Source organism: Urocitellus parryii, chromosome 2 (genome assembly GCF_045843805.1).
Source record: "Urocitellus parryii isolate mUroPar1 chromosome 2, mUroPar1.hap1, whole genome shotgun sequence".
In the NCBI taxonomy this organism is placed as follows: domain Eukaryota; kingdom Metazoa; phylum Chordata; class Mammalia; order Rodentia; family Sciuridae; genus Urocitellus; species Urocitellus parryii.
The window spans coordinates 149,088,305-149,112,414 of NC_135532.1; the positions used below are offsets into that span (position 1 = coordinate 149,088,305).

At 36.4% G+C, this 24,110-nt stretch overlaps 1 protein-coding gene across 3 annotated transcripts in view; it reads left to right on the forward strand.

Moving 5' to 3' along the window:
• The window catches only part of Cmss1 (cms1 ribosomal small subunit homolog), a 330,405-nt gene extending 306,557 nt beyond the window's left edge, over nucleotides 1–23,848 (forward strand). For 2 of the 3 annotated variants that reach the window (XM_026402410.2, XM_026402407.2), the window contains 8 exons: nucleotides 6,947–7,018; nucleotides 8,802–8,931; nucleotides 13,272–13,331; nucleotides 14,373–14,475; nucleotides 17,223–17,283; nucleotides 17,711–17,798; nucleotides 22,057–22,145; nucleotides 23,563–23,848. In XM_026402410.2, coding sequence (XP_026258195.1) covers nucleotides 6,947–7,018; nucleotides 8,802–8,931; nucleotides 13,272–13,331; nucleotides 14,373–14,475; nucleotides 17,223–17,283; nucleotides 17,711–17,798; nucleotides 22,057–22,145; nucleotides 23,563–23,646 — 687 coding nt within the window. In that variant the 3' untranslated portion in view covers nucleotides 23,647–23,848. Of the gene's footprint in view, nucleotides 1–6,774; nucleotides 6,840–6,946; nucleotides 7,019–8,801; nucleotides 8,932–13,271; nucleotides 13,332–14,372; nucleotides 14,476–17,222; nucleotides 17,284–17,710; nucleotides 17,799–22,056; nucleotides 22,146–23,562 lie in introns of all 3 variants that reach the window. The other variant, XM_026402408.2, reaches the window with a different exon arrangement.
• Nucleotides 23,849–24,110: the final 262 nt, after the last annotated feature.

Here is a 24,110-nt window from a genome sequence, read left to right on the forward strand (position 1 = left end):
TTAGCTTATTGCTTCTGGCTTTACATCTTTTATGAAGTGCAGTCAAGCTGTGGGCTGAATGCAAGGATCAACTGAGAGTCCACCCTGAAGCTTACTCATGTGGTTGTTGGCTTGCTTCAGTCCTTCTGGGAGCCTCTCCACATGGTTGTCTCACAATATTACAGCTGGCTTCACACAGGTCAACTGATCCTAGAGGGAATAAGCAAGAGTAGTCAAGACAGAAACCACAGTCTTTTTATAACCTAATCTCACAGTTGACATCTCATCACTTCTGACATATTCTGTTAGGAGCAAATCAGTGAATCTAGTCCACTGGATTCAAGAGGAGGGAATGTAAAGGGGCATGAACACAGGGAAAGTTGGATAGTTGGGAATTGTCATGGATTCTAGCTTCTACAGTCTTCCCTCAGACCTCTAATGATTTATATTCCTCCAATATACAGAATATATTCACCCCTCTAAGGCTTGTAAAAGTCTTATCCCATTACTATATTTTATAATTTCATCCTTAAAGTCAGGTACAGGTGCAGGTTCCTTGGGTTTAGTTCCCTAAGCTTAGATCTTTTAGTATGTTTCTTCTCAACCTATGAAACTAAAGAGAAAAATTATTTCCCCATTCACACAACACACAGTGGTGGGGCAGATATAGGATACCCTTGACTGACAGATAACTCTCTTTCAAAAGGGAGAAATAGGAGTCACAAGGAGTCATTGGTCCAGCAAGGCATATGTTAGGAGTTTCTTCATTAAGTCTTAAGGCCAAGGGTAATTTTCGTATCTCTTGGTTTTGTCCTTTGAGTACTTTGTTCTGCCCTCAGTCTCATTATTTAAAATGAAAAATAGCATATATTTGCAACTGAGCAGCTCCTTCAGCCTGCTTCTTGACATAATTCTGAGGATCCAAATGGCTCTCTTTACTTTATTTTCTGACCCTCTCAGCCCAAACTAGTGGTATTCCTGCATACATAACTCCTTTAAGATCTATTTGGGTCACCTCTCAGTCTTCTCGGATCATACTCCATTAAGCAGAAGTCAAATCCACAAATTCTTGGCAGATAAACCCTTCTCTCCTTGAGCCCTGCTGAGACAACTGAGAAATAAAACCCCTTAAGCTTCCTAAAGGCATATTATTTGAGAAAATCTGAGGTATACACATAATATTTTTAAGAGCTCTTATGTGGCTGAATAGTATAGTATCCCCCCCCAAACTTAGCCACAGTTTTGATTTTTATAATATAAAAATATTAAATGATGGGCTGGGGTTGTGGCTCAGCAGTAGAATGCTCACCTAACACATGCAAGACCCTGGGTTTGATCCTCAGCACCACATAAAAATAAATAAAGATAATATTGTGTCCAACTAAAAAATAGATGTTTTAAAAAATTAAATGAAAAATCCCAGAAATAAACCATTCATAAGTTTTAAATTGTGTACCATTCTGACTAACATGATGAAATCTCATGCTGTATCATTGTCTACTCCAGATGTGAATCATCCCTTTGTTTGGCAAACCCATTGTGGGCAGGTGCATACTACCTTCCCCTTAGTCACTTAGTAGCTGCTTTGGTTATCAGATAGACTGTCGGGTGGTATCACACTGCTTGTATTCAAGTAACCCTTAGGAAATAGCCTAACACTACATCACAAGACTTCTGTCACTCACCTCACTTCATTCCATCATAGTCATTATATCATCTTACATCTGAGAAGAACATAAATACCATATAGTAAGATAAGAACCAGTTGCAGAGGCACATACCTGTAATCCCAGCAGCTTGGGAGGCTCTTGCAGGAGGATCACAAGTACAAAGCCAGCCTCAGCAACTTAGCCAGGCACTTAGCAACCAGCAAAACTGTGCCTCTAAATAAAATATTTGAAAAGGCTATGGATGTGGCTCAGTGGTTAAACACCCCAGGTTCAATCCACACCACCAAAAAGAGAGAAAGAGAAAGACTACATTCACATAAATTTTATTACAATATATTGTCTCAATTCTATTTTATTAGTTGTTATAATTAATCCCTTACTATGCCTAATTGTAAATTAAGCTTTTTCATAGGTATATAGAAGAAAGAAACAAAGCGTTTTTAGGATTTGAACTGTTTGTACAAAACTGTAGTTTTAAGCATCCACCAGGGGTCTTGAAACATCCTCCATGGGTGAAAGAGAACTACTACACTTGAGACACCACCTTTGCTCTTTCTGAGGTCTTAACAAATGTTTTTGCAGTCACACCCTTGATCTCATCTCTAACAGTCCTCTCAATTTAACTCCCTCCTTCTGCATTTTACTCTAAGTCTCAAGAAATATTCAAGTGACTCCTTCAACACTATGTGGAAACCTCCTTAGCTATCTGACCCATCTTCTTTTTTTACCCATCCACCTCCTATTTCCTCTCCATCTGCTGCCTGACTTAGCCAACACAATATCCAACACATATTAGTTAAAGCAGTTGTCACTGTTACATTATTATTACATCATGGAAATATTGTTTAATGCTGATTTCAAAAAAGAAGCTATAATCATCTCTCTTATGCAATTATTTATTTTCATGGCACTCATTTCTCATTTCTTTATTTGCCTGACTTGGTGTTTTCCTATTGTTAATTGACTCCTTATGTTCCACCATCTCTTCCACATGCCTATGAATAATATTTTCCATAACCCAAATAGATCAGTCATTTTTTCCACTCTAAATTGGCTATTATCTAGGTCCATTAAGCAATTGAGACCACTTAATTATTTTCTAAGATGCCATTTCAATACTCTCTGGGGTGGGACACCCTTTTTGGTGAATCCTATCATTTTTTTTTTGTATTGGTTTAGCCCTTTTGTTTTTCCTGGAATAAAGCCTTTGATATCTGTGAGTGGGAAATAAAATTTTTGAGACCTTATTTTTTTGAAAATGTCTCTGTCTTAATCTTATCCTTGATTAATAGTTTGGCTGGGTATAAAAGCTTTTAATTTACAAATAATCTGTATCACAGTTTTGAAGGCATCATTCCATTGAGCTCTAGCATCTATTCATATAGTTAAAAGGTCTTAACATCATTATTTTTCCTGATCCTTTGTATTTTGTATATTATTTTTCTTTCAGGAATTTTTTTGAATCTTTTTTTTAATCTATGATTTTCTTAAATTTCACATTGATGCTCTACATGTGAAATAATTTCTTATTCATTTACTGTATATTTAATGGGATTTGAATAGAATTTCATGTTCTAGATAGTTTCTTTCAGTTCTGGAAAGTTTTTCTTGTATTATTTCTTGATCACTTCTTCCTTATTTCATATTATTTATTTTTCAGTAATATCTTTTATTGGATTGTTGAATCTCTTGAGTGAATTCTAACTTTCTCATCATATTTTTCTTCCCATTTTTATCTTTTTCTGGGAGATTGCCTTTTTATCTAAAAGCCTTCCTCTTACATTTTTTATTCCAACTTTCTTATTTGTTTTAGTGTTTACATGTTCTCTAATTTTTCATAGCATCTTGTTCTTATTTCATGGTTGCAAAATATTCTGTCTCTGGGAATAGCAATTGTAATTGTTTTGAAGTGTACTATTGTACCATTCATCTTTCCTCCAGGTTGTCTTATCCTTTCGTTGCTTGCTCTCATATTGGAAACTTTCCATAGATGACTAATGAAATTTAGTGGTCTATTCATATTGCACAGAGAGTCACTAAATACTTGGTGAGAAGTTTTTGTACATGACTAGGGTTTGTTGATCATTGTACTCCATGATAGTGTGATAGAATGAAAAGCTGCATTTTTCTGTAGGACCCAAATGTCACTTTCTTGTATCATTTTTCTGAGGCTATTCCATTTTTCCAGAAAAGAATTAAGTACTCTTCTGCCTGCAGTATATAAACATGGAACAGATTCAGGAAATGGAGGTAAACCTCAACTTCTGTCCTCTTTTCCCTTGCCAAACTTCTTGGACCCCTTCATCTCTCCAGAGAATAAACCTCCAGTGTACTTCCAGGAAGGACTAAGTGAAAAGCAGCAGCAATGGGATGGTTGCTTGGCTGCCAGAGTAGGAGGTACAACCTAGTAGGAGGTACAACCTAGTAGGAGATTGGGGGATGGAGGTTGCAAAATATTCTAAACATGCACTTTCAACAAGTCCCTTTCTTTTCCAATCTTCACTCTATAGTTCCTGGCATCCAAAGTACTGGATTTTTTCACAGTCCAACAGGCCAGACTCACTTATTGTTACCTTCTACCTCTTGAGAAGCCCCAGTGCAAACTTTCTCTCTCTACTAAGTACCTCCATCAACTCTAACCACTTTCCATTTTCCAAAATGTTTAAATCTCTCCATTACTGCTGTCCTTTCTCCTGGTTACCTTTTTAGTGCCCTTTATTCATTTATTGTTCGTTGGCATTTGGAGGTGGCTTCTTCATGTTAAACCAAGAGTCATTCTTAAAGGATATACCTTTTTACACATATTTTTTTCCAAGTGATTTCATTTATTGTATGTATAATGTATCACATACATACATGCCATTTTATTTTTTTAATATTTTTTTAGTTGCACTTGGACACAATATTTTATTTTATTTATTTTTATGTGGTGCTAAGGATCAAACCCAGTGCCTTACACATGCTAGGTGAGTGCTCTACTGCTTAGCCACAACCCCTGCCCCCCTTTTTTATATTTTAAGGAATTGAGAATATGCCCCAATTGTTTCACTTAGAGGCTATTGTTGTTGTTTGTTTGTTTGTTTTTGTTTTGTGTACTAGGGATTAAACTCAGGAGCACTCAACTACGAAGCCACATCCCCAGCCTTATTTTGTATTTTATTTAGAGACACGGTCCCACTGAGTTGCTTAGCGCCTCACCATTACTGAGGCTGGCTTTGAACGTGGGATCTTCCTGCCTCAGCTTCCTGAGCCACTGGGATTACACAGGCATGTGCCACCATGCCTGGCAAGGCCATGTTTTTTATACACTTTGAGGGACATATGATTCTTCAAACTACATATTGACATTGCCATAAAAAAATGACATTATGTGTCAACTGTCAAAGTCACATCCTATAGGAATTGATTTTATGAAATTGTTAGTGGTTTGGCCTGAGTCTGCCACATCTTCTTCCCCAGTCTCTCATAAAGTAAACATCATTAAATGAGTCCATATCTTTACAGCTGAGCTGATTTTTCAAGTTAATTTATGTCATGTATGAGTTAATCATCTTTCTAGCATAATTTCAATGTGCACATTGAACATATTCCTAGAGAATATCTCCATATACTAAATAAGAAAACGTAACAGGTTTTTAAATCTGCTTCCCAAAAGCCTTGTCACTGGTGAAGAAATATTATATATGCCTTAAGAGATTTGCTAATCATATCCAGGCCTCTGCTGGAGGAGCATGAGCTAAACATTAGCCTGGTCTGTAACTAGACTCTTCTGAACATCTGGCAGCTTCTGTGACATATTGGTGGCCTTGACCCAGTTTCTTGCTAGCATGTACCAACATCAAATTGACATGAATCCACATCATCCACAAGACAGCTTAACTTTCTACATTAAAAAGGCCATGATATCTTTCTTTTCTTTTGCTATGATGCAATTGCTCTTTGCAGGTTTTTCCTTTTAAGTGAGAAGCAGCTAAAATTTCAAGATTCCTATGTTAAAAATTAAAAAAAAATTTTTTTAGTTGTAGATGGACACAATACTCTCATTTATTTTTACTTGGTGCTGAGGATCAAACCCTGTACCTCACACATTCAAGGCACGTGCTCCACTACTGAGCCACAACCCCAGCCCCTCCCATGTTATTTTAATCCTGAACCTTTTAAATCTGCTTCTTTACCAACTGAAACAGTCTAGAAACTTCTGGTCCTTGGCCTAATGTCTTGAAGAAATTATATAGCATTATATCTCTCTGTCTGATTTGAGGCCATAGGCTTTCCTAATCTGCAGGCTGTCTGCAAACATATAATAGAAAGATTCATCTGTGATCATTTTAAACAGAGCCAGTGGAGACAAGATTGCTTTAGTTAGTAGTTTGCCAGCTTAAATAGAATACACTCTAGTTGGAATGGAAACTGAGTTTTCAAGGGAAAATTCAGAATGTTTTACTTACATTTTATACCTTACTTGGCAACCTGTTGGAAAAATGTTGCATAGAAGATCCAGCATAGGAAACATTTTATATTCTTGCTTATGATCAATAAATATGGAATCTGAGGCATTCTATTTTATAAATCAAGGTCTTAGTCCAAATTTCCTGTTTTCAACCTAAAAAAAAAAAACCTCAGGATAAAAATAGCACTGAGCTGTATAGGGTGCTCAGGGGTCAAGGCAACAGGCAAAATAAATTACTTTGTATGCTGTGGTGTTGCAACTGTTATCAGACCATTAGCAAAGACATTAATTTTGTAGTCACTATAAAAAGTATTTGGTACAGCTGGTTTTATGAAACCATAAGTAAATATATCCTACTTTGGATTTTCTGTGCTTATGGAAAAGAGGGAAGGAATTGATAATACAAAATAATGAACCAGTAACTTGGAAATGCAGGCTCATACACAGCCAGTTCATGGAAAACTCCAATCACTCTAATTGTCTTGTCTTGCCACATCATAATTTTAATCACATCTATTTCTTGCCTCTTTTTTACAAACTGGCCACTGTCTTCCATCTTTAATGCTCTGCACATATCCAGCACACATATACACTCACTCAGGCATTTTGATATTTGTTCAAAAATTTTCCAGTCTTAAGTCATTCACACTTCCTGAATTTCTCAAATTCTCTCAGCTCTGCTCCTGCGTAATAAGCTCCAGTGGGTCTCCCAGCATCTCAGTCTGCAGAATATTACCAAGGTACTCTGAGGAATACATGCAGAGCAGAAAATTCATTGGGATTCATACCATTCATTGACACGTCATCATGTGAAGATGAACATCTCCTCATTTGTGTTTCTTTATAGCCTAAAGAATGTTTCTTGATAAAACCAAAGGACATAAAAGAAGACGCCAAAAAGACCAGAAAGAGGAGAAAGGTAATATTAATAATATCTTGTGGTGATATGGCCCCATCACATGTTTATGTGTCATACTTTGATGAAATAACTATTATAGTCCCCACTTTAAAAATACAGAGATCATTAAGATCCTTAAGATAGTGAGGTTTGGTGACCTCCCCAAGGTCACTATTCCTGTTGGGGCTAAAAATAAATTCTTCTGTGCTATTTCAGTCTGTGGAGCACCAAACATCTTTGTGATCCACCCTGTGTTTTCATTGTGGTTAGGTGTCAGATCTGCATTTCTAACTTAGAAGGAGCTTAGAGCTATTCCTGCCCACACTGCCCTGATCCCTCTGATTCTGTCCCCAAAACTGACCTTATTTTCCTACTTATTCCAGATTTTGAGACCCTATGCCTTAGAATATTAATTTTAAAAATAAATAAATGAAGGTAGCATAAGGCATTTCTGACTCAAATTTGGAACCATAAGTTAAGGCAAAAGTTCCCCTTCCATTATAATATTTGCCTCTGAACATAAAAAAGACTTTGTTGCTCCTATACAACTTTTTTATGGCTTAGCCTTTAAGAAAATATGGTTAGCTTTCACCTTTCCATCACAGTTGTGAAAACAGCAGCGTAATTCTCTCCCTGCCAAGAAGGGTCTATTGCTGTAGTCAGCAGAGGAAATATGATTGGGATTAGAGGAAAGAAGATGGACTCAAACCAGTTACTTAACAGCAAGCTTTTAGAAAACTGAGAGTGTGCGTTCATGTTTTCTTTTCTTACAAATGGCCAAATAGGAAGACAGGAGGTGCCAAATTGGCTGAGGTTTGGCAAGTTCTTAAAGAAGTGACTTTAACTTCTTTTTGATAATTTGTACACTAATGGCCTTGAGGAGTGTTAAGTTCTGTGGCTCAAGGTCAGAACTCTAGCTGGATATTTTAGCCTTGGCTGAGGTCATGCTAAAACATGCCCACTGATGACATATTTTTAAATGTTAAGTCCTTTGACAGAACCTTGATCATTTTTGGCAGTGGGTAGAAATGAGGATATTATGGAAGGAAGGAAAGGAACTGGAGTAGGGGATGGGGAATGGCTCCTTCTGGATCTTTGGTGAAACATTAGAAGGAAGAGAGAAGGAAAGATTATGATGAAAATGAAATAAACAGTTGTGTGTTCCCAGTACACTGCAGACATTGAATAGAATTGCTACCCAAGTACACAAATGAATCCAAATCAAAATAGATGTGGGAAAGCACTTCCTGTTAGAGTATCACTTCTCCTTTCCATAGGACCACTTGAAGATTGTCAGTTTCCCAAGACTTAAAACTCAGGGGTGTAAAGTCCCCTTTTCAGTAGGCTGCTATGCTCAGATTACTCCCGCAGGTTTAGCTCTAATGCCAAAAATCCAAACTGAGACTTGGCACCTCAAAAACCAGGTTAGGCAAGAAATTCTCAAAATTCTACTCTTCCAAGAATAGATATCTTTTAAGGGTAAACGAGAGGTTTCCATACCAACAAAATCTCTTGACTTTTAACAGAAAAGACCCTATTGTAGAATCTTATGCAGAAATTTCAGTTCTCATAGAAATCATAGACCAAGAGGCACAAGAAGCCTTTCAGATCACCTCTTCATTTTTTCAAAATAATAGTTATGTCCAGGAAGTATTCAGGAAATGTTCTTAAGTGTATTTATTAGAGCTTACATTCTCACTCAGCTATCACCAAAAGGTGTGTGCAGTTTCAATGCCAGAGGAACAAGCCTAAGCCAAATCTCATTCTGAAATCTTTCTATTTTGTTTTTCCTTTCATATATTAGAAGAAAATTACTGATGTTCTTGCAAAATCAGAGCCCAAAGCAGGAACACCAGAAGACCTACAGAAGCTAATGAAGGACTATTATAGCAGCCATCGCTCAGTGATTGAACTAGAAGAACTCAACCTACCAGGTACAGCCAGGCTTCTGTTTTCCTAAGGATGAAGAGCAGAACATGCTTATTGTTTCTTTACTATACATTATGGTTAGCTGTCTCAGGCAATAAAGTAATATATTTTCCATTTGCTAATTCCTTCTTCCTCAATCTAATGGGTTTTTTGTTTGTTTTGTTTTGGGGGTTTTTGTCTATTTGGTTGGTTTTGGTTTGGGGTTGGGTTTTTTGGGGTACCTGGGATTGAATTTGGGGGCACTCAACCACTGAGCCACATATCCAGCCTTATTTTGTATTTTATTTAGAGACAAAGTTTCACTGATATGCTTAGCATCTTGCTTTTGCTGAGGCTGGCTAGTGATCCTCCTGCCTCAACCTCCTGGGCTGCTGGGATTACAGGTGTACACAACCATGCCCAGATTAAAACCAGGATATTCAGCACAAGCACTCAACTACATTGCAAAACATTTTCGTTGTTTTATGTTGTTGTTGTGGCTGTTTTTGTTTTTTGTTTGTTTGTTTGCAACAAAGTCTCACTAACTTGCCCAAGCTGGCCTTGAATTTACAGTCCTCCTGCTTCAGCCTTCCCAGTAGCTGGGATCATAGGCATGCACCACCATGCCTGGCTCAATCTAACAATTTTAACTCCTGAACATTTCTTTATTAGGATGCTAAGCAATATTTGTTGAATCTAAAACTAAAATTTTTTTGTTGCTTTTTTTTTCTTTTTTTTACTCAAAAAGATTAATTGTTGGATCTTTCTTAGAACACTCTTTAAGGAATAAGAGACCTTAATGAGGATAAAAGTTAAATTAAGATAAAGCATACATTTAAAAGTATAGATATGAAACTTTGGTTTACTTCTCCTTTATAAGAACTTTAGTCTTAATGAGTATCTTAATTTTTAAATTTTGTTTATCTGGATTTCCTAATCATGGTTTTGTTTTTGAGAGTCGTATTTTAGACTTGGCATGGTGGCTCATGCCTGTAATTCCAGCAACTCAGGAGGCTGAGACAGGAGGATCACACGTTCAAGGCTAGCTTAGCAACTCGGTGATACCTGGGCCAAAATAAAAAATAAAATGGACTGGGATGGAACTCAGTTATAGAGCAATCCTGGGTTTAATCCCAAGTACACACACAAAAAAGAGTAGTATTTCAAGTAGTTTTCCAGATTTTTTCAAACAAACTGTCTAAATGACGTAACCAAATTCTGAATTTTTAGTAAGGTTAACATCTCTTCCAGATGATTCTTAAGTCTGCCATAGTTTCAGATCTACTGCTGTTGAGTATTTATAATTAAAATGTATGTTTAGTTATTGAAATAACTGATTTCAAAATTATGATACATTCAACACTTTTGCACAAGCCTGGCAGAAAATAGATGTTGTCATAAAAGCAAACCATAGAAAGTTTGGGTACCTCTGTTCAGATGAGTTATTTATAGACTATGAGGAATAGCTAATACTACTTTTGGAAAAAGCCAAGAGTAGTTTGATTTTCTTTTTCCATTACAACTTTATGCTTTCTAGAAGCTTAAGAAACTGAAAAACTGTCTGTTCCCTGGATTTTTATAATTATTTTGTGATATGCTTTTTTTGAACTGTATAGGGGTTTGAAGACTTGAGTGCCCAGTTTCTTTTCCAAGAAAATTACTCTGAAGGGAATTGAAGGAGTGCATATGCACATGAGCAAGCTTTGGAGTTTGGGGCTTACTGAACCCAGACAGCTCCACTCCAGCTCCTCTGGCATGAGAGCTATGTCCTGACTGCTCTGTCATAGGAACCAAGTGCTACAACAAAATCACCTCTCAAGCTTTAGCTAAAATTTTATTTTTATGTGACTCACTAGTCAGTTTTCCCTGTTAGTTCTTTGTTAGTACATACTTTTAAAACTCAGGAAAGATTCATGAACTAATGGGACTGCTGCTATTCTGTAACCTTATAGAATATCATAAACCTCGATTCTCTCTAGAATTAAGAGCTAAAGGTCAGAAAAAACCTTTAAAAACTCATCTAGGTTCTGTATTGAGTTTGGGTTATATTATTGTTTTATTAGAGTTGAGTAACAAAATTAGACAAGAATGTGTAGTCATGAGTTTATTTACAAAGGAAAAACTATCTTAGAAATATAGCCCAAGAAACAGGCTTTCATTTTCAGTTAAGAAATTAGGCTATTCTGAGACACAATAAACTAAGGCATCATTGGAAGGTTTAGGAGGAAGGGCCCTGGTCACTGCACAGATGAGTCCAAGGACAGAAAGGAAGTTTATTCTAGGTGAGGGCAGGGAGATGCCATGGGTTATTTGGAACAGGCACAAGAAAGGGCATAAGTATAAGGTGGATATAAATAATAAATATTGTTCCTACTCAGTTTGTCATGTATCTAACTTGGTTTTAATTTGAGGTTGTTTGTGTCTGCAGGGCTGGAACATGTCTTTTCAATTAGTATTGTGCACTGTGCATTGTTAATATCACACACATGGCACTTAATTAGGGTTTTGAGGCCAGAATTTCTAGGAGCTAATTAGCTCTGCTGTTGCCTGAGAGCTGCAGTGTACTTTACATCCATGATCCTGAATGCCTAAAGGCTAGCTGCAACTGAATCTCCAAGGAACTTTTTAAAATGCAGCCCAAGCCCACTCTCAAGGAATTTTGAGACACTGTACCAAGGAAAGTCCATCCCAGGAATCTGTATCTTTTGTAAAGCTCCCCAAGTGAGTCTCATTGTATCCAAGCTTAGAAAAATACAGTGGCAATGGCAGTGGCAGAAACCAATAAAGGCTCTAGAACATATAATAGGCAACATCTTTGAAGTTAGTTACTCATGTACTATGAGTTACATAACGCTGGGGTCACAATACAAATTTAGAAGTATTTTGCTTCCTAACACTTGCTATATTTACAGAGAAACTTTTTTATAGAATCAGGTTTTTAACTGTTTTGGTCAGCTTTTTCACTGCTGGTACTAAAAGACTCAACAAGAACAATCTTAGAGGAGAAACAGTTTATTTGGGGGTTCATGGTTTCAGAGTTCTCAATCCATAGAGAGCAGGCTCCATTCCTTGGGGCTCAGATGAGGATGAACATCATGGTAGAAGAGTGTGGCAGAGGAATGCAGCTCACACAATGATCAGGAAACAGAAAAAGAGACTCTACTTGCCAGACACAAATGTCTATCCCAAAGCCATGCATTGTCTTGCATGAGCTTTTGGGGGACATCTCACATCTAAACCATAACAATAAGCATAATGTTGCTTTTTTTTTTTTTCATCTAATGAAAACAAGTTAAAGGTATTACATAATTGATAGCCCATGACAGCCATTGGTCAACAAGGGCTCTTTTTTATTTTAATGTATTACATTGTCTTTTATCATGACATTGTATTTTGATGCATTATTTCCATTCTTCCCAAATCCACACTAGTTTTCTTTCTTCGTAGACATTCATTCCAGTGTTACTATATATTTCAAATATGTATGTATTCTTACAAAATATGTCATGTTGTGTGTATATGTTTTAAATCTTATCTAAATGACTTTGTATTGATCCTCTCTTTGTGTTTTTTTTTCTTCATTTCACACTTCTCCAGATATGCCTTATGGCTTCATGCACATCTAATTTATCACTTCCAAATGCTACATAGTATTCCAGTGTTTTCATCTACCACATTTGTAGATCCGTTTTTCAAGATATGGACACTATGTTATTCCTGCTTCTCCATATCACAAATATTGCCACGATGAATGTCCCTGTATATGTCCCTTTATAGACCACACAAGATTTATTTCCATTATTTACCCAGAAATGAAATCAGGGTATCATAGGGTATATAATCCTTGTATTATTAATTTTCAAAATAAGTATACCAGTTCACACTTCCATCCTCCATGAAAACATTCCAATCACCCTGAATTCTCAACAACACTTGGTATTATGCATCTTCTAATATTTGCCATTCTAAATGAGTGTGGTGTCTCATCATTGTATTAATTTGTAGTTCTCTGATGGCTAGTGGGTTTGAGCATCTCTCATAAATTTTTTGGCCATTTCCTTTTGCCTTTGTATGTTGCTTATTCTATGAATTTGGAAAACAAAGGTGCTTCATCTCTCTGCTGAATAATACGCAAAGTGTCTGTTTCAATACTCTAAGAAATGATGAGCAGCTCCATAGAGGGTTTTTTAAAAGTTTACTTCTGTGCTACTGTTATTTTAAATATTAAAGGATGCTTTAAAATATATAATGATTCTACAATTCACTGATGTTTTATAACTTGTTCAAATATATATCATTCATATTTAATCTCTCGTGGTTGTGTGTTTGCAAAATTCTCTACAAAGCTTGTTCATCATATTTCTAGATTCCTGTTTCCTCAAAGCCAATGATTTGACTCACAGTCTTTCATCATACCTAAAAGAAAGTAAGTTACCTTTGGTCTTTAAAAAAATTATTAACCTGGGGCTGGGCTTGTAGCTCAGTGGTAGAGTGCTTGCCTAGCATGTATGAGGCACTGGGTTCAGTTCTCAGTACCATATATAAACAAATAAATAAATAAAGGTCCACATTAGAAATATTGGTCTAGAAACCAAAGAATAGTGTTCTATTCCCATGTCCTCAGTAACTTGCTATTTGAACAGGGACAAGTCATTGAGAACTCCCTGAACTTGATTTTGTTACCTGAAAGATAAGGAAATTGGACTGTGTTGAATGCTATACCAGCTGTGAGATCCTGAAAGTCTGTTCACGTGTTGAGAATTCAGACCATAGCAGTTACAAGTCAATCTGTTTTGATCATTTCAGTATTGTTGGGCATAGCCATGGATTATTCATATCAAGTTGTCATTTATGTATGGCCAGCAATGAACTAGTTTAGGTACAGAGATTTAACATTTTTCTTTTAAATTGTAAGCAATTCTGATGAAAAAACTTTTCTCAGCAACAAATTCAGCAATGTAAATCTAGGTAATAATATATTCAAACTCACTGCTTTATAAGAACTAACAAAAAGAAAAAACATACAAAATGCTTAGCACAATGTTTAAGGAATATTGGCTGTTATTTAAATGTCAGTTCTATTTTATGTCTTACACTGGGCACCTCTTTAAACCTAACATTATTGGGCCAGAATTCTCCTGTTTAATCAAAAAAATCAATGTTTAATCAATGTTGTTTTCAATTATCAATCATAAAATATTGAAAATTTGTTAGTCTAAACTTTTTTTTACTTAGTTTTAAAACTAATCACATTTAGGTGCTTGGCATATTATGTGTTTTGTGTTGTAAATTAATGACATGTCATTTTGATCTAATATCTAGAATAACCAGAAAACAGAATTATAATGATTAGTGTACATTATATTTCATTTTGCTTAAACACTAATAAGAGGTAAATGGAGAATATGCAAATTTGGGGTCTCTAATTTACTATATTCAAAATAATTTTACATGCTCTTTTTTTTAGTCTGCCCTAAGTGGGTAAAACTTCGGAAAAACCATAGTGAGAAGAAATCTGTACTGATGCTGATCATCTGCAGCTCTGCCATCCGAGCCCTGGAGCTCATCAGGTAGAAGTTTCTCCAATTCTACTTCATAAATGCTTTCTGATTGACTGATAGATGCCAACCTGATACACACTGTGTGCTGGAGTTAAAGTAGTAATAAAACAGAGTCCTTGCCTTCATGAAATTTACATTCCAGTGGGGGAGAGAGACAATAAACAAATAAGTAGACATCATAATGTCAGGTATATTAATAAGTTATATAAAGAAAAAGCAAAGTTTAGCAAAGGGATAGAAGTAAATGGGGACTCTGTAAAAGATTGGTCATGGAAACCTTCTAAGGAGACGACATTTTAGCAAAGTTTTGAATGGAGTAAAGGAAAAAGCCAAGCACTTATCTGAGAGGAGTATTCCAGGTAGAAGAGACATTATCCACAAAAGACCCTGAGGTAGGATGCCATTGGAGGATTCTGAGCAGAGTATTCCAGTAATCTGAGTTGTCATTTTAAAGGATCACTTTACTTTAGCTGCTGTGTGGGGATATAGTGTATAGAAGCAATGAGATTATACCAGCAACATCCAGTTAGAAGGAAAATTAGAAGGGATCTGACTCAAAATAATAAGAGAAGATAGAATCAAAAGAATAAACTTATCAAAATCTACATAAAGAAAACATCAAATACAACAAAAGATCTTGAACAAAGAAAAAGTTATACTGTATCCTTGAATAGGAAGACTCAATGTTGTAAACATGTCTGTTTTACTTAGGATAATGTACAAATTTCAGTTTCCCATTAAACTTCAGTAGAGTTGTTTTTTAAACTAGATAAACTTGTTCTAAATTCATATAAGAAAGTATGCAACTCAAAATTAGCAAGGAAATTCTGAAAAAAAAGAATATTAAAGAAGATATTATCCCTTTCAATTACAAATGTATATATTACAAAATCTCAATAATTAAAACATGTCACCTGTATTACAGATCAGAACAGTGGAACAGAATTGAAAGTTCAGAAACAGACAAATGCTTATAGCAATATAACATATAGCTAAGGTGACAAACTAGAAATCAGCAGAGAAAGATGGATTATTTAATAAATTGGTTTGGAACAACTGGCTAGCCATCTGGAAAAGGCAGGCTGGATTCATATCTCACTTCTTACACCAAGATAAATCTCAAATGGACCAAAAATTTGAATATAAAAATTATATATTAAAAATAATTTGTCAACATTTTACTAAGTTCTCTCACATACCTTACTGTATTTTTGTAGAATAAACACAAATGTCTCCACTGGGTAAGTGGTAACATTCAACTTTCAGAGAAGAATCAACAGAATAAGACAGGATGCACTGGGAACAGCTCTCTCTGGGAGCCAGGCTCTGAGCCAGGCTTTGACAGGAGACAAAAGAAAATCCAACTCATGAAGAAAAATGAGCTTGGTCATATGGACAAAGGTGCAAATGTAGGCACTCAGTAGATACTTAGCATCTATTTTTCTAAATGAACTAATACAATCATGAGTTAGAAAAATAGTTAGTAAACTTTATAGTCCTTTAAACTCTCCTTTCCCCCACCTATGCATACACATAAAATGGTATCACCTACCCACTCAGTGAAGCAAAATATTCCTTTCAATTCTTTCTGATACAAACATAATTGATGTTAAACTCTGAATTCTGGGCACCTGTACTTCCTGGTCCTGAGATCACAGCAGTTCACATTGACTTTTTATTGCTTTAAAAACTACCATCTCGGAATTTATTTCAGATTGAAATGTAAATGGCAAAGACATTGACTTAGAGGTGACCTCTTAAAAGCAAGTTGTCAAATTGATTTGAGCTTTTACTGTATATAAATTCTTTTCTAAGGGGCATAAAAGTCCTGTACCAATTCTCACTATTTTTCTGTGTCCCTGATAATACTTCGATCCATTTCAAGTTTAAATGAATTGTAAATTTGTTTTTGAGCAGGCTCAACTCTAACTTTTCTTATGACGTCTATTCTCTTGGGAGCCATGAATTATGTTAAACTGCCTTCCTAGTTGACCTTAACATGAAGAAAGTTTATGTGTATGTAAAAACTCACATGCAATATAACTTGCATAGCACAATTCACTATTCACTATTCCTCTTGGTCAATGATATTTCTCAAAACATCATAATATATAAAGAACAGCAATATTCCCATGTTGGGTCTATCCCCAAATATCAGTTAAAAGATGGTTCATTTATGCCCACTCAAAACAGAATTTCAGGTGCTATATTTCAAGTGCTCTAGAGAGCCCAGGTTGACAGCACAGCTCCAAGATTTCTTGTCCAACCAAAATTTGTGTGAGAATTACACTACAGAGGAAGTTTAGAAGATAAATTCTCTGCCAGGAACCTGAAATGTGGAAAGTATATTATAAGAGAAGGGCAAATCTATGTGTTTCGGTAATCAAGGAAGACTTAGTAAGGTTAACTTTGTGTATGAAAGTTAGAAGTCACCACAGATATGTGCCTGAATAAAAGGCCACTCCGATTTCTGATTCCTTTCAGGCAGGGCCATTATCGCTCAGGCTGACCTTGAACTCTCAATTCTCCTTCTTCAGCCCAAGAGTAGCTGAGATTATAGGCACCACTATTGAGTCCAGCAGGCCACCTCAATTTCATTGCAAAAGGGTTAACCTGAAAATTCCAGAACTTTGTGGATATATACACATGTGTATGTATGTGCATATATACACACACATTCTTTGAATACACTTAGTAGTCAACACAGTCCAGAATGAGTGAGTTTTCTTAAACATTGATCTATTTCTTTTCATTAGATCAATGACAGCATTCCGAGGAGACAGCAAAGTTATGAAATTATTTGCAAAACACATAAAGGTAAGCTAATGGTTCCTGATAAGAAATGTAAGTCACTGCTAAGAGCTACTGCCAGATCTCAGCTTTTTTCTTCAAAGTCTTCTCCTAGTGTCCTTAGTGTTTTCTTTGGTGGCTTGCTTATATGACATGTTTAGCAACCATTCTGGTTTTCTTTGAATTTCGTGCCTCTGCATATCCTCCCCCCACCCTCATTATTCTATCATGTTCCATTCCTATACAGCCACTGAAGCTTGATTCCTGGATTCTTTGAGGGTTTGCCAATTTTCTAGGGAAGTTTTTTCCTTGGCCCTGGAACTTGATCCTAAACACCAGTAACCTCATTTGTGCTTCTCTTTTTTAACTTTGAGTTAAAATACGCTAAATTGGCCTATAATTGCAATTCCTTAATGTTTCTTCTTTTTCTCTCTTCTCTTCCATCTTGGAGCAGGTTCAAGAGCAGGTAAAATTACTGGAGAAGCGTGTGGTGCACCTGGGTGTGGGAACACCAGGCAGAATTAAAGAGCTCATTAAACAAGGTAGGAAAAATGCAATGATACTTTTACCCAAAACTAGGAATTGCCTTATCCCCATGTGAGTTTAGGAAACTGCATTTGAATATAGCGACACCAGACCTCTAAGTTAATTCCCCAGTGGGAAACTTATCCTGTAGTCTCTGAAGCCAGCCAGTGAGGATAACGCAATGGGGAATGATAAGCTCTGTGATGAACTGAATTGAATTTGCCCACCTAAACCATTCAAATCCTACCAGGTTAGTAGATCCAACAGGTTTCATCAACCAGTTTGCAATCTTTGGAATTTGTAGAGCTGGATGTATTGACCATTTGCCTCCCAGGTAATTGATTCTTAGTTCCCTGAGATTCCCATTCTGGTTGAGGGCTGGTATATAAAAAATGCAGTTTCTATAGATAAAATAGAGATATTCTGTATTATTCCTATCCAAATGCATTTCTCTTTTAGTACTTTATTCAGAAAGTATTCCAGACAGCAGCTCCCAGTGAATTTTTATATGTTGTTGACTTTCTTGAAGCCAATAGCCTGAGAACCTGCTAACCTGTTGATGATCTTTTTATCTATTCTGCCAACCAGACTTCTAAGTTACTTACTTAATGTAGTAATAGAACTTTGTTTTATAACTGTCTGGAGCTATTCCTAGATTATTGTGTATATATTAAAGTATATGTTCATCAGTATAGTAACTGAGTACAGAGATGGGCATTTACTCAGAAACAACCCAAAGACTGGTTTCTCTCTAGATGAAAATCATCCATTGTTAATTAAATCCAACCGTATGCAGAGTTCTATGCAAATGCAAAGAAGAAAGAGACTAAGTAGCCTCCAACAAGGAAGGGAAACATACATTTATTGAATTCCTCTTTGTACTTAGTTTAATGCTAGACATCCTTTTGTATGCTGTCTCATTCGGTGCTCACAGCATCCGGACTGGCTAACAGTCTTATTTTTTATGAGAGAAAACTGAACCTCAGAAGGTTTAAGCAAATCCCTGAGGTCGTTCAGTCCAGGCCTCCCTGGTTCCACAGCCTTTTTCCCTGAAGGAACTCATGACCCAGTTCAAGAGCTAAATGTTCACAGAATGAGTTTGACAACATGAGGCAGTTAATGCTGAGAGCCAAATGATCACTAAGTTCTGTAAGATTTGAAATGAGGGAGAGATTATTATAGAAGCCTGACCCTGCAAGGAAGGATCTTTAACTGATCTTGAAATTATGGAGAAGAGCCCACTCAAAAAAGGACAGGCAGATCCACACCGTACACCAAGAGGAGACAGTGAGTAAACAACATAGTGCTGAGATAAAGAGCCCCTAGTAAGGTTTCAGACCTTGGAACTCAAAGCCCAGGTCCAGCAGTTTACCAGCTCTGTGATTTTGGCCAGTTAACCTTTTTAAGCCTATTTCTTTATCTGAATGACAGGAATAATATCAATATCTACCTCAGGGATTGTTATGAAAAATGAAGTGCCAATAAAGAGCTCAGCACAGGAGACTATGTGGAGAAAAAGGAACTCCCACTTTTGTATGCTGTCTCATTCGGTGCTCACAGCATCCTGACTAGCTAACACTCTCCTGTGCTGAGCTCTTTATTGGCACTTCATTTTTCATAACAATCCCTAAGGTAGATACTATTATTATTCCTGTCATTAGTGGTTGTACTAATATACAATCCCAAACCACTGCTGGTGGGATTGTAAATTAGTACAACCACTATGGAGATCAGTGTGGAGGATCCTTAAAAGACTAGCCATGGAACCACCATATGACTCCTTGGTATTTACCCTGAAGAATTATAGTCATCCTACTACAGTGATACATGCATGCTCATGTTTATAGCAGCACAATTCACAATAGCCAAACTATGGAACCAGCCCTAGGTATCCATCAACAGATGAATGGGTAAAGAAAATATGGTCTATATACACAATGGAGTTTTATTCAGCCTTGAAGAAAAATGAAATTATGTTCTTTGCAAGAAAAATGGATGGAACTAGAGACCAAATTCAGAAGGTCAAAGGTCGCATGTTTTCGCTCATGTGAAAGCTAGAGAGGAAAAAAGAAATGAGGGAGTGGGGCATTTATCTCATGAAAGTCAAAAATCAGTAGATGAAAAGGACGCAGGGGTGGGAGTGCTGGGGAGTGATATTGGTCAACTGATATTGTGTGCATGTATGAATATGTAACATCAAATCCCATCATTATGTACAACTATAATGCACCAATAAAAAAAGTGGAAAGAAAGACTGTTAAAATTAGATTTCCACAGAGTTGGGAGAAAATGTGAAGGTTAATTCATGTGGAAAATCATTTAAGAGCTGTTGATGTTGTATATTAATGAAAATAACTTACTTCTGAATCTGATAAGATATTTAATATTCATTAGCATCAGGTATTGAGCTGCATGCAAAGAACAGCCACCCTCACACTCTAGAAACTGGAAGTCTAACGAAGCAAGACCAATGGCACATAATGCATTTTAAATAGCTGTTTATGACTTAACAAGATATTTATGGTGTTAGATATAGAGGAGAGTTTTTAGACATTGAACCATATCTCCTGACAGTGGAATGTGTACAATTAGAGACTGAATTTTGTTGTTATAATTTAATAATGAAGGGGATTTCCTGACTATAAGAGTATATGAAAAATACAAAAAGGGACAGAGAAGAAAATAAGGCACTATAGAGATAATCTCGTTAGTTATAATGAATATATTTCCCTTCAGTCTTTTTTCAACACATTTATGCATTTAGTACTACAGCTTATAACTTTGCAGACTACTTTTTTCACCTACTATATATTTCATGAGGACTTTCCTTGTCTTTCATGACTAGATTTAGTTTTTCATTTGTGATATCTCTATAGCATTCTATTGAAAAACTATACTGTTGTGGATTTTGTTCAGGTTTTTGTTTTGTTTTGAGGATCAAACCCAGTGCCTCACACATGCTAGGCAAGCTTTCCACCACTGAGCCACAACCTCCTCCCCCGACCCCCGGTCCTTTTTCAGTTTTTTTATGACAGGATTTTTGGTTTTATTTTCTAATTTTTTGTCATCATCTTTACAAGTGACTATGTTTAAGTTTCTGTGTTTTCCCTCGGATGTTATGGAAGGAAAACTACTTGTCAGATAGTGTTTTAAAGCTCTTATTACTTAGTGCCCAGTTTTTCTACAGAGGAATTTGCTCTTCCACCACTTATTTTTAAGAGAAGACTGGCCATCAACCCATTCTTTCCCAGCTTTCCATTTGCATTTTTCTTTTGCAGAGAGAGATTTAAATAAAATGTATTTTTGCTCATTTGTTGGTTGGGGTTTTTTGTTGGTTTGTTTTCTTGTTGTCATTTTGGATTTTTTGTGGGAGTTTTGTTATTTGTTTTATTTTAGTTTGGTTTGGTTTGGTACTGGGGTTTGAAAACAGAGGCACTCTTACCACTGAGCTCCATCCCCAGCCCTTTTTATTTTGTTTTTGAGACAAGGTCTAAGGCTAGCCTTGAACTTGTCAATCTCTTGCCTCATCATCCTGAGTCACTGGGATAAGCTAATGTTTGCCACTGTCCCCTGCTAAGCATTTTAATTATGAAAAGCTACTTGAAGCAGAGAGGGAAATATTGAAGTGGCCTAGGGAAAAGCTAGGGGAAGTGCTTCAGGCTGAGGAGGTCTTCAGGTACTGTTTGCACATGCAACATGCAACAGCTTGGAGCAGTAGGAAAATCATACCTGAGGACTGGACAATCCCAGGGGTCTCCTCCAGCCCTCATATTCAATAATTGTCTTCCAGAGAGACAGGAAAAGAGGAGAAAGAGGCCTTGGAGGATTTTTCAGCCTCATTAGAGGATATCTGACTAAATAGAACAATTAATGTGGACTTCCTTTTTTGCCTAAAACAAACCACCCAACCCTGTGTTCCTCCTCCTCCTCCCCACTTACCTCTGGAAGTCAAGCAGATTCCAAGGGCCACTGTGCCTAACTGCAGAATACACCTTATCCAGTTCTTTCAGGAAGGAGGCTCCACCTTCCAGATTCAACAAGCTTAGCTAGAGCAGCTTCTCTGCTTTTTTTCAGGAGCAATAATAAAATTGAAAGGAAAGAAGTCCCAGAGGGCTTTTTTGCTTTCCATCAGGCAAGAACAACATTTAATGGGCAGAGATTAGTTGCTAGGGGAAAAGACAGCAAATGAAGCGAAAAGCAACTAGAATAAAAAATCATCTTAATAAGCTTATGTCCAGAGGTTTTTACTACAGCAACTCTTGCTTTCTCTTTCAGGTAGCCTTACTTTGAACCCCTTAAAGTTTCTGATTTTTGACTGGAACTGGAGAGATCAGAAGATGAGGAGAATGATGGATATTCCTGAGGTACTGTTTAATCAGCAATAGCCTTTAATCCTTTTTTTTATGGTAATAAATTCTTTGACATGGAGAGCCAATACATTCTGGCTTTTGACATGATTTTTATCTTTTAACTCTGAGATAACTACAATTATGGAGGCCACTCAACTCCTTAGAACTGTATCCTTTATGTTATGGGAGTCCACTTTGTCACTTATTAAATGACCAAGGGCCTCTGCCCTAGTAGGACAACTACTGTACTTTGCCTTTGAGATACAGGAAGATCTGAAGGACTTGGCACTTTTCCTGTGCCTTTCCTCATACACACAATCATCTTTGCCTATCATTCTTATATGTGCACTTTGGGCCAAGGTGGGAGAATGAGAGACACAAACTTGTACCTTTGCCAGCATCTTCTCAGCCCCAGAAACCAGTAACTTAATTTAGAAAGATATTTTGGTTTTATGGAGTTGGGAAGTTTTTTTTTTTTTTGATGTCTTAATGGATTAGAATTGAATGGCTGAATGCCTTTATAAATGAGCTTTAGCTCATTATATATTTATGAAAGTAATCCATTATAATCATAATGTGAAAAATTGATTTTGCCACCCACCATGTTACTATTGGGGCCAATTTTTCAATCTAGGGTTTGCATAGTAATAAACATGGCTGCCAGTCACCAACCAGAAATAAATCAGGGCAGTAACTATAGAACAGACTTGGAATTGCTCCTCCAGACATGCTGAATAATTTACCACATAAAACCTTATCCCCAGATTGGCAAAACCTGATTTTAATTGATTGGTGAGTTATTATCAACCTCCAATTTGGGGTAAAAGACAACTTCTATTCAATTACAACCCACCCCCTATTCTCTCCCCCAAAACACACATAGAATCATACATTCTGCCTCTGAACAAGGCAGCTTCTAAAAACTAGTTTAACAAATTTTATATTAGACATATGAGACCCTATTTGGTGACTTCAGTTATAATGTTAAGTCTGAATATCCTACTATTGTTTAGTTATAATAATGAGAAATGATATCAAAATTTTTTTGTCATCATAGTTATACTGATTATATTGACATCATTAGCATTTATCCTAAGACAATAAAATCCTATAGTAGAATAGTGCATATAATAATATAATAATAGTGCATATAATAGTGCATATAATAGTCCTTGAGCCACATTTGTATGGCATTTTATTTTGAATGGGTACAAACAAATGGGCATGTTAATGAAACTGATGTGTTCTATAATACCTCCTCCTTTATTTGTGTGACTATTTCAACTCTGAATCAGGTTGATCAGGACTTGTGCCTCTCTGATACTGGCCATAACAACTGTGTAAATACCCAGAAGTACAGATGTTTGAATGTTTTCACCATCTTTGCTTGATTTTAAACCTTTTTTTTTTTTTGGTCTTTTCTCTCATTTAGATAAGAAAGGAGGTTTTTGAACTTCTAGAAATGGGAGTACTCAGCCTATGCAAGTCAGAATCCTTGAAGCTGGGCCTTTTCTAACCTGGTCCTAATGAAGAGTTTCACAGTAGAATTTGCATCATATTTAAGGGTGCTTCGCATTGCAAGCACTCAGTGGATATCAGCTATTGTTTTATTATGTTAATTAGATCATTGGGAATGTCTGTGGAAATTCTTTGACCGATATGAATTTCCCCTTTTGTCAACTCCCTTGTATAATAAAGAATCGCAAGCTTGTGTGTGATCTTTATTGAACAGATTGAGTTTTTCTCTCTACAACTATCCTTTGCTGTAATATGCAGAAGAAAAGGAAGAGCAGCTGGGGTAACCTGAGGCAAGCCCCTTTCCTCTCTAAACCTCAGTATCATCAGCTGTGAAATGGGAATGATATTTTGCAGGATTTCTGTGAGATGGTACACATGGAGCATATCTATAAACTGTGAAGCATGGTCCCAGCATGAAGGGTGGCAGTGGTAGCTAGAAAGAGCCATAGATGGATGTAGCAT